The following is a 13,542-nucleotide window of genomic DNA, read 5'->3' on the forward strand; positions in this document are numbered from 1 at the left end:
GCCTTTTTTAGTGTTTTTTCATGTAGAAATTGCAAAAAAAGAGCTGAATAATCTGCAATGAGGAATTCAAGTCATTATTAATACTACGTTCTGATTCCAGACTCTTTAGGAATAAAGTATTTTTCTTAACATTCAGCTTCAGTCAACACAATTTAGAGCTTTTAAGACAGCCAACTGGCACTAAAATTTAATAATGTCAAACCACAATTTTAAGTGTTTTTTTTATATAAGGTAGTAGTTATATATTTGGTTATAAGTAAATGAACTCACTTTGGTTATTTAAATGCTTCTGACTGGAGAAAATATCTTCTCACAGGCTGAGAAAAGAAATTTCTAACCAAACATTAACAAACCTGTATGCTTACTTCTAAAATACTTCGAAATGCACTGTTAAATATTCTAAATGTATGTATATTTGATTAATTCTAGATTTTTATCTAATTAAATTTAAAAAATATAAATATTTATTTAAGATAAAACTGAGATAAGTGTATGGGCTCACCTTTTTAAGCATATGAGTAATGATGCTAATGCTGATGACAACATCAAGTGTTTACCAGAGGGTGACAGTCACTCTTGTAAGGACAAAAAAATTAGATGAAAGGCTTGAGCCTGGCAACAATGAACTCATTTGGTTTCCAAATACCCCATTTCGCCCACTCATGGAGAAGAGCAAGAGAACCTGCGCATTTCCAGCAAAGCTCAGGAAGGCTCTGTGAATATAGCAGCTTTTTAATTAAAGCTTGGATTGATGTGAACGCTCTTTCTAATGGAAATCCCGAGTGTACGTGAGACAGATCGCCCTATGTGGGGGGAGAAAACACAGAACAAAACACGTGTTTGAGCGTCAGCTACACCCATGATCCACGTAGGTTGAGGTAACCAGTGTCTTGATCTAGACGTCATGACCTGTTTGTGCTGTAAATGGCTAGAGTGTAATCACGCTTGGCCTGTCAAGCTTGCTTGTAGCCAGTGACTTGCACTGTGCTCGCTACTCTGTCTCGGAGCCTCGCTTCCAGGCGTGTCATGTCACTGAGATCAGGGTGAAGCCCAGATGTTTCCTGCTGCCCTGCCAAACCTTATTGTCGGTCTGCCATTCTTCATGTAGAGTTGATATGATCCGACTCTGTGAACACAACACAGCAGGCTGTTCGCTGCGTGGATGGCGTATTATACACATCACTGGCACTGAGGCATGTCAGATCTGTCTGAGCCTGATGTTGGATGTCAGTGATTTCTTTGTTTTTTGCCCACAAATGTGTTGGTCTTTTAAATGACATAACATTTTCCCTCACACTGAATTTTGGATTAACCTTAAGGTCACGTCCTGTGAAAGGGCTTTTATAAAGCACTGACATAAAACACTGACATGGAAATGTTCTCTTTGAGAGACTGAGGAGTTAATAAAAGTCTCTTCTACACCAAGAAACAGTCATTAAACATTAAATTGAGGGACCGCATCAATGAAATTAGAAGACTATTTAAGATTAAAAGGAATTTGTCAAAATCAGCAGACGTTTAATTTTTATGATTTTGTGACTTGATCTTTCAATGTGCTTTAAGTGCATTTTCTAAAGCCAGGGTTATCATAATTGAGCTGTCACAAGTGTGCAGAATGGCCCCAACACTGTTCTAGCGGTTGTTGCTGGGGGTGGATGAGCGATAATGAAGGGATGAAGAATGCGTGTGCAGCGTCACGTCCCCATCCTTTGATTCCAAGGCCCGTCCTATTCAGATCCGCCTGGTTAAGGCGTGTTAATAAAGACGCGTGATGCAGTGGGTGCAATCAAAGCCCCCTTCAGTTCATTTCCTGAGTTCCCTGGCTTTCTATCTCTTGTCAACAGATTGACAATGAAAATGTTCCCCTCACGTTATCCCTGGATATCAAAGCCTCTGACCTTTGCTGCTCGCAAAAAAGTGATGTGGCTACGACGATATTTGCGTTTGCCTTAACCGCCTTTTGTGCTTCTTTAATAAAGTTATCAAGGAAGGATATTGTAATGATAAAATACACAGCGTGGGCGCTACTTAGCAGCTCAATCTCTTTTATAGAGAGGTGGAAAGGTTTTGAATCACCAAATAAATGAATTCAAATATAATGATATAATAATTATAAATTAAGAATGAATTAATCTGTGTTTCATATTTGTTAGACATCAGCCTATGAGAGTTATATTTGCTTGCCTTGATCTGGACGTCATCATTAGAGTGTAAAAGGCTTATATGAAGGCAAATGATTTCATAAAATAAATTAGTATCACATAAGTAAATTAATTAATATATTTTTGTTTTTTCAAGAAGTGCTGTGTTAAAAAACATCCTTTATATTTTTCCTTGAATTATGTTTTAAGCTGCTTGTATTGGTGAATCTGTTACATTTAGGGATGCAATACTGCCATTGCCATCACTTTAACTAATTGTGTTTTTTACATGATCTGATATGACACCAGAATAAACAGAACATGCGGAACATGTTCAGTGATGCTCTATCATTTTTTTGCATCACGTCCAACGCGTCTGTTTTGAATGCAGCAGGTGTTTATGGGTGCAGCTCTAGCCGGTTCTTGTGTACACTGACGCCTGTCACCAAGTGGCATATGTTGCTGTTTGTTCTGCATTGAAAGAAATGGAGCTAATTAAAGAGAAGCAGCCCTGTCACAGGAAGTGTACGCAAGCTGACCATTCATTGCTCTGATTAGTTAGTTGTTGAAACAGAGCTCAGGATTAGGTGAAAGACTGGAATTCTATTGATGAAGTGCTATTAGAAGACCTTGGATATTTGGAAATTCAAACACTGGTCTTATAATCAGCTGCTGGGAAGGGAGCACAGATATCCCATCCCACTGGTAACGTTCATCTTCCTACAATATGAAAAGAAACATTCGCTCAAATTATTTAATTTATACCCACTCGTGTATCTGAGCTTTCCTATGAAATGCAAGTCCTCACTATTGATATACCATTAAAAGAAATTTGGTGTGGCTGAGTTTGTTCAATAAAACACATTAAACGAATTCCAATAATGTCTTTATTAATAACTTTTATTATTTAGGAAGAATAATCAGTACTTTACTTGAACTGAAGCCTGTCAAATTACAAAATTGTATATCAAATAAAATACAAATTACTCGATTCATTAATAAATAAAGTTACTATAAAATCACACAATTAACTAATCAAATTACTGTGATATTAAATAAAGCCTTAATTGTAAGGGTAAATTGCCTTTCTTTTTTTCTAACTCTACAAAATCTGTACGTGTCCAGTGTGAATGGTTACATATGTATTTATAATTACATCGTATATAACAGCGGTCCCTAACCCCCGGGCCTCGGACCGGTACCGGTCCGTGAGTCGTTTGGTACCGGGCCGCGAGAGTTGAGGCTCATGTGTGAAATGTATGATTTTCAGGGTTTTTATCGGTTTTCGGTGTTATTTTGTTATCGTTTTGATCGTTAACTCGGTTTTCCTGGGTCTTTTCACGTGTGTTATGAATAAATCTTCTTTTTTCCAGTACCGGTACTAGTTTTTGTTGTATTTATCCACGACACATTAAAGGCCGGTCCGTGAAAATATTGTCGGGCATAAACCAGTCCGTGGCGCAAAAAAGGTTGGAGACCGCTGGTATATAACACAGCACAGCATAGCAGGCAGTTGTAGTTAATCTTTATATCAGCATATAAATGCTAGCACATAATAGCACACCAAAATAGTTACATTCAGTCTGTATTTAAGCTCCTCGTTAGATCTTGATTAATCATGATCTTTTATGATAAATAAGTGTTTCTTATCTCCAAAAGTTGATTCTGTTCATCTGGACGTAGCGTTATGAGTGACAAAACGTTTCTCCCACAAAACGTTTCTCCCACAAAACGCTACGTCCAGATGAACAGAATCAACTTTTGGAGATTTACTTTCCTGGATGATTGAGAATGCATCAAGAAGTGTTTCTTATCTTTCTTATTGCATCCCAAACAAACAGGCATGTTTGATCATGTTTTTTTCCAGCATTTACTTCTTTATTGTGTAGTTTTTGCTGTGCTGCGTATGTGTAGCTGTTGTTGGTGTATACTGATCATGTGAGTGCAAATGTAAACCTTGTATTTCTAAACTAGGGAAGGACTCAGTGCATCAAAAGGTGGCATCTGCCCTGCTGAAGTATCATTAAGCAAAACCTCCTGCACTGTGACCCCTGACCTCTCCTTGGAGAGTGCACCATGAATGCTCATTGTTATTGTAGTGAGTTAGTGTTGTTCTTTTTCCAAACACTCTGTGAGATATAGTAAGTTCTAATACACATAATGCGCGTGTTAGCCATAGCCATGGGTGAGATTAGCCAGAGAGATCTCTTGCAGCTTGATGCTCAGACACTGTGAATAAATCCCTCTGATTAAAGGGAACAGAACTGGGACAGACTGGCTACCATGCAGCTTTAACGCGCTCAGTCACGTCTGTCACAAACCACAGGAATAAGAGTGTGTACAGTGACTTATGTGCTGCGTTTTCCTTTGAAACTTAAAAAACAACTGTGCTTGCACAATGAGCCTAGCAGGCCTATTAGAGAATCCCATGGCTGGTTTCTTCTAAAGTAGGTTATGTTTCTGTAATCGGATGTGTTAATGTGTTGAGTAGTCTCATTATCTTACTCTAGAAGAGCATGAAAAGCCTCATCAAAAGCTGGAAGAAATCTGTTTTGAGTCTAAGAGTATTTGAGTTCAAGAAAAAAAAGAGTATAAGTAGATGTATTTCTGTAACTATACCAAAAATTGCACATTTAACTTGAAACTTTAGAAGGTTTGTGTGATGAGTGTGTTCACAAAAGAGGTTTTGCATAATTTTCATGATATAATTTCCAATAATATAATTATTATACTTCAGCTGGACAACAGGGTTTCAGATTGATGTTTATTATTAGCTATATTGTTGCACTGTAGCATTTCATCTTAATTATCAAGAGACTACTGTTCACATAAGAGAGGTGAGTCATCAGGAGAACGAACTAGAATGAGCCATCTTATTCATGCTGCACTCTCTGACCCTTGTTGGCTTAAAGCATCTCAGTGCATCTTGAGTCAATTCCCCTCTGAGTGGTGAAGCAGAAACGGCACGAGCCACTAGTCATTGTTAATAAGAGTTTAGATTTTTGTTTAAACGTGATTTAAAAGAAAATTATATTCCCAACATAAGACAGGAGGGGACAGATAAACCGATGCTTTTTAAACTGGATCCAACATGAACTCTAATAGCCTCTGACACTCATTAAACAAAGGGGAGCTGGTCCTGGAGCTGTCAAGATGCAAGGACATCAAAGACATAGACAGGGCCTGTGCAGCATAAAAGTCAGATCTGTGGAAATTATATTATGAGGGAATTTGGATGTGCTCGGTGCTCTGTGTGCAACACCGTCTTACTTGATTCTTGAAAGGTACCGTTCGTTAGAGAGCCCTGAACGATACTGACACACTGTTCATTAGGCTGCTTTCCTCTCCTCGTGCTCAAGAGGCAAGACACAATACTTTGCAGAGGAAAAAAATGTTCCATCTATTAACATTTCTCTAGTGGCCACAATACCTGCCAGAGCACTCTTTATTGCTTTACACAGCAGCAGTCTTCTTAATAACCTTCAACATATTGTGGTGTAAATAAAGAGCCTCTGGATTACAAAGACTTTTATCAGAGGTCTAAATTGCATCATATGGAGATTGATTTATTCTTAAAAAATGATCTGCGCTGATTCCTTCATATTTTATGACATGTTGAATCAGTTTAGTTTTTTTCTAGCAGTGCACCAAAATGACAAACACAGACATATACAAATATATATATAGTGTATTTTTTTAGGTTTTGTTTTTTCTTCCTATTGCTAATAAATACTATTATTATGTTCTTAAAATTAGGATTGAGGAAATTGGGAAATTTAACTTCTAACTTATTACAAATCCTTAGGTTTAAAAAGCTGGGTATCTGAACTTAAACGGTTAACTGACATTTTTATGTCATCTCCCTAAATAAACAACAGAGTTCCTGTTTCAGTGCTTCTTACCATAATGTAACTTAATAAAATTCTGATTTGTTTATGTTCAGCCTGTGTTTTGTTACCCAGGGTGTGCATATTGTGTTTGCACAGTGAAGCAGAAATGTTCACCTTCTACATGGAAGCAATAAGGAGCTTAAGCTAACAGTAAGGTAAACATGTTTACGCGTTCTTTGCTACAAACTTTATGGCCACATCACATCAGTGCGAGTCTTAAGAGGCTGTCAGGTGAACACTTCTAGCTCTATCTTACACAACATCTGAGGAGGAAGTTCCCTTCATTGCCCGCTTGGGTTGTGTAAAGCATCTGTCCGTGTCACGAGTGACACAGCCCAGGACCACCTGAGACAAACAGCATGTGCATTAGCCACATGTATCATCACATTAGATCAGCGAGCAGCTAAAAGAGCTTGCTAAGAGCCAGAGACATGTCACCCGTCCTATGTGTAAGGTGACTAAAGCTTAAGAGTAAACAGTGGTGTTATCTGTTTAAAGTAATGAGGTCTCTCACGTCCAGCGCCGCTTCACCTTGATTCTGTCTGTAGAGGCCTCTGAAGCTCTCTCTGCTTTCTGTCTTGATCTCATTTAAAAAGGTGCATTGTGTTAAAGAATGGAAAGCATGCAGATTATGGCTGTTATGTGCAAGAACTTAGAGGAGCTTATGGTGCGGGATTTCGAAGTGGGGGGGAGCATGTTTGGATCACTGGATGGAAGGCTGGTGGGCTACTTAAATCTTAAACCTCAATCTTTTCTTTGTCTCAGGGTGTCAGCAAGCAATAAGAATGACCTCTGTGTACCAATCTAACATGAGTTCACATTTAACATATTTAGTAATAGCTAAACAATTCAAACATTAAAAGAGAGAGAGAGAGAGCAAAGCTTCCTAATAGGCGTGAAACGTGATTGGTATTCTCCTGGTAAAATCTGATTTCGTGACTGATCGGGCCTTTAGGTGAATTAAAAAGACACCCCTTTCCCCCTAATGATGTGGGCGGTGCTGCTGCTCCTTTTCCATTTGCTGCTTTGGGTGAGCTTATTGCCCCCTCCCTATTTCTCAGTGCGGTTAAATAGCACGGCGCGCCACTCCACTGGGTAGACACCCCACTTTGCAAAGAGGAAAGCCAACTAAATAAAAAGGCCTGAAAGGGGAAAAACGAAAAACAAAAAAAAACAAGAACAGCAGCACTTTAACATGTACTCAAACAAAATCGAAGGACCACGTAGAGGAAGATCTTTTGACTCTATGAACCTCGGCTTTGAAGAAAAACTGCTGAACAATGAGGTAAGAACTTCACAGAAAGAGAAGAAGGAGGAAGGTTTTATTATTCTATCTTAAAGAAACCCCTTTATCTTCGATCAAATCAATAGAAACAAACAAGATGAAGAACTTTTGCTTTGTTTTGTTTTTAAGTGACTTTTTTGGACAGTGGTGGGGAGATCTGTGCGGGTCATCTTATCGAATAAGCTTTCACTTTGTCGTCAGCGCAGATTAATTTAAGCCGTTTTGTTATACCGTAATTTACGTCAAAGAGTTAAGAGGGTTAAAGAAAGAGAGACATCTGAATTTGGTATGATAAAAGACACTTCAGTGCTCATGCTGAGCACCATTCGCAGACAGAGGAGATAAAAGATAAACCGATCAACCTGCAGTATGTGATGTCTCCAAGCACATGCAAGGGGAAAATAGAAAACGCTGACAGGTACTCCAGGACAATATCGCAGCTGCTTTAGACATGGAGATAAAACGAAAAACACACATGTTTAAACTGGAGTAAAAGAAATCAACGACGTTTAAGGCAGATTTTACAGCGGAACACGTTACTAAATCCTATTAAAGTAAAAGCTGGACAAATTATACCCCCATGCATGCAAATGTGATCACACCTGTTTTAAAAAAAATCTAACATTTTTTATGTTTCTCGTTTATACCCCTGGATTTAAAAAAAAAATCGTATTTATTTCACAACTATAAAAAGTAAAGTATTTGATGAGGGGAAGCGATGTTCTCCCACTTAACGGCCTAAAAAACGTGCGCGCTGTAGTGATTAAGCGCTTCCCTAACGTGTGGCGAGATTTCAGAGTGGAGGGGAGCTAATAATAGGCTTCCCCGCTCTCCAAATGAGATTGCTGTAAGGCGATTCTTTGAGACAGAGACAAGTTCATCTTCGTTAAACCGAGACGCAAAACGTTGACCTCGGGCAGCGTCCTGATCCAGACTCCATGCACTAATGCTTTCAGGGATACTACCGGCAAGGGCTCACCGAAAACTGGTGTTCCGCGCGGTCTACACCATGTACGAAGGGCGAAATGTGGTAGGAAATAATTTAACTGAATTTAATTGTCTCACGTGAGGGGCGTGATCCTTTTAATCCAGTCTAAACGTTGGACTTTGGCATTATGTACCTATTGTTTGATGACAAATTCGAAAGTTTTTGGGGGGGAGCGCGGGTTAATTTTTTTTAAAAATACCTCAATAAGCAGTATACAGGTAGAGTAAAGGAGAAGACTTTGGAGTCAATCAAAACAGATTAGTTATTCTGTGCTGTTGGCATCTTAACAGCCTCGCTGCTAAAATCTGAGGCAGGATTAAAATAATTTTCCCCTGGCGTGTGCAGCGCGCACAGGCACGCGTCAACGTGAGAGCGCTATCCGAGGTGCTGAACTGGACAAAGAAGTTGGTCAGCCTTAATCTGAGCCCTGCCTGTGCGCATGCACTGCACTTCCATTACTCATTTTTTACACCAGCGATGTCAAGAAAAAGCCAATGATTCCCTTTAGAGTAACAAATATACCTGCCAGTGTATGTTTTAAAGACTGACTGACTGTCTGCAACTCTTTATATTTATAGGATTATTATTGTTGTTATTTAGGATGGTTTTATAGTCTTAAGTAATTAGAAGCTCTGCATCAAGTCTGTGGATAAGTGCAATATGTAGACTTAATTATTATTTTAAAGCCAGTTTAGATTGGCTAGCAAAAGTTCATTTGCTCCACTGTTTTTTTTCTCCCTATTATACACAACTGAATCTCTCTGTCTTTGTTGATCATTTTCAGATAAACAAGTCAACCTTCACCAAAATTGAAGAAAACAACGAAAAGAAGAATTCATCAGAGAAAGGGAGAGCGACAATCATCTTTTCCTTGAAGAATGAAGTTGGGGGACTTGTAAAGGCACTCAAACTCTTCCAGGTACATCCCCCAAACCCTGCTCCTTTTTACAGAATGACTTGATTGCGACACATTGTTAGCTTTGAAATGAATAAAGAATTCTTTTGTTTTATTCTCGCAGGAAAACCACGTGAACCTTGTACACATTGAGTCCAGGAAATCCAAAAGACGCAACTCTGAGTTTGAAATTTTTGTGGACTGTGACAGCAACCACGAGCAACTGAATGAAATCATCCAGCTGCTGCGGAAGCATGTGAATGTGGTGGATATGGAGCCTCCAGATAACTCCTGTCTACGCGAGGAAGGTGAGAAAGTAGTGAGTGAATACACTCCAGATGCTGAATTAAAGGTACAACATTAAATTTGAGCACCTTTTTTCTTCTGTTCTCAGATATGTATGAAGTACCCTGGTTCCCAAAGAAGATTTCAGACTTGGATAAGTGTGCTAACCGAGTCCTGATGTATGGATCTGAACTGGATGCTGACCATCCGGTACATTATCAACCCGCTGCCTCACTTCAGCAAACAAAACCAAACTCTCTTAAAATGAAGCATTCTTATATTTTTACATTTCTCTTTATCAGGGTTTCAAGGACAATGTCTATCGGAAAAGGCGAAAGTATTTTGCAGATCTTGCCATGGCCTACAAACAGTAAGTTTTGATCTATTTAAATGTCTATTGTATTTTTAAAAAAATCATGATTCTTATGGAGTTTTTTCTGTCTTTTTCCAGTGGAGATCCCATTCCTCGTATTGAGTTCACACAGGAGGAAGTGAAGACTTGGGGTGTTGTGTACAGGGAGCTCAACAAGCTGTACCCTACCCACGCCTGCCGGGAATACTTGAAGAACTTGCCACTGCTGTCCAAATATTGTGAATGTCGGGAGGACAACATCCCTCAGCTGGAAGATGTGTCACGCTTCCTCAGGGGTAAATTATCAATTTTGATTAAAATATTCCTTTGATTTAAATCATTTTGTTCACTTTTAGCGGTGCAATCACTCAATGCAATATATTTTCACTATCTTTCTAGAACGTACTGGATTTACCATCAGGCCTGTGGCAGGTTACCTGTCCCCCCGTGACTTTCTTGCTGGTTTGGCATTCCGCGTTTTCCACTGCACCCAGTATGTGCGGCACAGCTCCGACCCCTTGTACACCCCTGAACCGTGAGTACTAGCCAACACTATATCTAAATATGTAATCTAAATGTTAATTTTGGTTTTAATATTTGGTTTTCTTTTATTATTAAGGGACACATGCCATGAGCTGCTGGGCCACGTCCCGCTGCTGGCAGAGCCCAGCTTTGCTCAGTTTTCTCAGGAGATTGGTCTCGCTTCACTTGGAGCCTCCGATGATTCAGTTCAAAAACTGGCCACTGTAAGAGTCACTGCTGCAATCTTCTTTTCAAACAATATTTATGAAGATATTTCTTTTTTAAAATCCAACAAGGTCGTCCTAATTGCTTGTGTTCTTCTTCTGGGTTGCAGTGCTATTTCTTCACTGTGGAGTTTGGTCTATGCAAACAAGAGGGGCAGCTGCGAGCTTATGGAGCTGGACTTCTGTCATCTATCAGTGAGCTCAAGGTAAAGACATCCAAACAGGATGGTAGGATGGTACAGTGGGCACCTTTACCCAAAGAGCTTTAAAAACACAGACAGAATAGTCTTTTTACGTTACAAACTTGATCATATTCCACCTTAGGACACACAATAAATAATCTTTTTTTGTTGAGAAAATATAGATGCACATTTATTAAATGATCAACTTGTGTTTTCAACATCTCCACTGTGTCTCTCTCTGACAGCATGCGCTCTCTGGTAATGCAAGGATAATGCCTTTCGACCCCAAAATGACATCAAAGCAGGAATGCATCATCACAACGTTTCAGGATGTCTACTTTGTGTCAGACAGCTTTGAGGAGGCCAAAGTCAAAATGAGGTGAGCTTAATTGTAAAGACTGTGTTGTAAAGACTACAACACTCAGCATTTAACTTATACATTATAATATATAGGTAGACCCAGCAAGAATAGCTGTAAGCTTTTTAAGCTAAACTGCTGATAGCATATTATTTAATATTGTGTTTCAGGGAGTTTGCCAAGACCATCAAGCGTCCCTTCACGGTTCGATACAACCCCTACACCCAGAGTGTGGACGTGCTAAAAGACACTCCCAGCATCAACAGTGTGGTGGAGGAGCTGCGACACGAGCTTGACATCGTCGGTGACGCACTCAGCCGGCTGAACAAACACCTGGGTGTCTGACTGTGCACAGTTCACATGGAGTTACACTGACAGTCTGTCATCCCCGGCACTGCTGTAGAGACGTTGCTTGTGTGTTGTCCTTTGCCAGTAACATGAATGTGCGTCGTTTTTTTTTTTGCAAAAATGTTCTGTCGTCTCCACTGCATGGTTTATATAGCTTACACAATTTACAGGTGCACTAGGTATGTTTAGACGCTAACTTTAAGATATTTGACAAACCCAAAGAGCTGCTTAATCTGAGGTACTATTTGGCTTCTATATTCCAAACAGTTTATGTGCTTTGATGGTACTTCAGTTCACTTTTGAAACACTTCCAGCTGTTACAGACACCTCCAATTGTTATTTCTGCTTTTGTATATGATTGTGTGAGTTTTCTTTTCATTTTTTTGTAAATCATTTCATTCTTCTTCTTCATGTTTAATACTCCTCTCTTCAGTGAAATGTTTAAAATGTACCTTCTTTGTATTTGTCTTTTGGTGTGTGTGTGTGTAATATTCCTTTTTTGTGTGCTGTTGAGGGAAATTATGAAAGTGACACCTTTAACTAGCTGTTCTTATAAGAATGCTCTTGTGATTGATTATGATCGATTTGACCCATGTCAGCGATTACTTTACAGTGATGATTTTTAATACTTCCTCTTGAATTGAATTCAGTTGTAGAACTCCAGAAATCAAGACATTATTTTTCTACTGTAAAGAAATATAGAAATTAGAACTAGGTTATGAATCAAACAAGAAAAAAAAAGAAAAAAAAGTCATTTGTGTGTTTATAGCATGCCAAAACAGTTGTTTAATTGTTGATTTATTACTTTTATTAGTTTTTGTGGATGTAACTTTGTTATTGAACCCTGAGGATGCTGCTGCTGTTGATGATAGACATGCAAGATGATGGCAGCGAAGACTCTGAAAGTGATTATAACAATTATTTTGAGGCTGGAGTTTGCAAAATCTCAATAAAGTGTTGCAGAAAAAAATATGCCTTTGATTTGAGAGCCAGGACGCTTATTACCTAATGAAAAAGTCCAACTGGGAACAGAACTTTCCAAGATAGGTAGCAGAAAAATCAATAATGACTCTTAAACGCATTTCGTGGACACGTAAATGGCGTCATACAATTTCATTTTTATTATGTTGTTATTATTATATTATATTTATATTATTTATTTATACTTTGAGGATCTGATGAATGAAGAAAATGAGAAAGAGAGTTAGTGAATCTGGAAGTACAAAGGATTATTAAGGAGAAAGAGGATGAAGACTGGAAAGGTGCTAGGTCCAGATGATAAACGTGGAGATAAAGCACATGCCAGGGTGCAAATAGTGGAACCGCACCAGAGAAATATGTGAGGGTGGCGCAGGACATCTATGAGGACAGCAAGACAGTGGTGGGGGTGGGATAACATCAGAGACTAGCCCTTGTTGTTTTCAGTGGTTGGTGGGCAGACTGACAGAGGTCAGGCAGGAGTCTCTGTGGACAATGATGTTTGCAGACAGCAGTATGATTTGTAGTGAGAGTAGAGCAGGTGGAAGACAGCCTGGAGAGATAGAGGTATGCTCTGGGGAGAAGAGGAATTAAAGTCACTAGAAGGAAGACAGAATAAATATGTGTGAACAGTGAAGATGACAGGAGGAGAGGCAGCAAAGGACAGAGCAGACAGACAGAGCAGAAAACTTACTTTACTGCCCAGCTTAAGAAATTGGTCTGATTTAACACATCAAAACTATAGTTTCAAGAAATGACACACATAATGGTAGCTTATATTTAAAGGTGAATAAAATTAAAACTTAGGCAGCAGCATAATAGTGCTGCCCAGATTATTCTAAATTTGTCACCTGAAGAATTTGATCATTTAGCATTGAAGTTGTTTTTTTGTGAAGCTGTAGTCTCTTCTGCAGTGGCGTTACAATCGATACTGAAATATCGATTCCTCCGATACCAGACATTTATGATCTAGAATTGATTCTCATATTAAAATATCAACATTTTAGTGATTTGAGGTAAATTTGTAGTTTATGATTAACAAGAACACATTGGAGCGTAACTGTATTATTGGGATCCTAGGAACTACTTCCACT

General features: G+C 38.9%; 1 protein-coding gene across 2 annotated transcripts; it reads left to right on the forward strand.

Annotated features, from left to right (window-relative positions):
• The first annotated feature begins 7,114 nt into the window (after positions 1-7,114).
• tph1a (tryptophan hydroxylase 1 (tryptophan 5-monooxygenase) a) lies at positions 7,115-12,442 on the forward strand. 2 transcript variants are annotated; one of them, XM_004575090.6, is made up of 11 exons: positions 7,115-7,316; positions 9,089-9,223; positions 9,324-9,507; positions 9,594-9,694; positions 9,787-9,854; positions 9,936-10,132; positions 10,236-10,371; positions 10,456-10,582; positions 10,693-10,788; positions 11,010-11,143; positions 11,293-12,442. In XM_004575090.6, the coding sequence occupies exons 1-11, from the start codon at positions 7,227-7,229 to the stop codon at positions 11,465-11,467; spliced, it is 1,443 nt and encodes a 480-aa protein (XP_004575147.1). In that variant the 5' UTR covers positions 7,115-7,226; the 3' UTR covers positions 11,468-12,442. The 2 variants fall into 2 exon arrangements, with proteins under 2 accessions (XP_004575147.1, XP_012771461.1); XM_012916007.5 differs by lacking the exon at positions 7,115-7,316 and adding an exon at positions 8,226-8,346.
• The last annotated feature ends 1,100 nt before the right edge of the window (positions 12,443-13,542 follow it).

Source organism: Maylandia zebra, linkage group LG7, assembly GCF_041146795.1.
Source record: "Maylandia zebra isolate NMK-2024a linkage group LG7, Mzebra_GT3a, whole genome shotgun sequence".
NCBI classification, from domain to species: domain Eukaryota; kingdom Metazoa; phylum Chordata; class Actinopteri; order Cichliformes; family Cichlidae; genus Maylandia; species Maylandia zebra.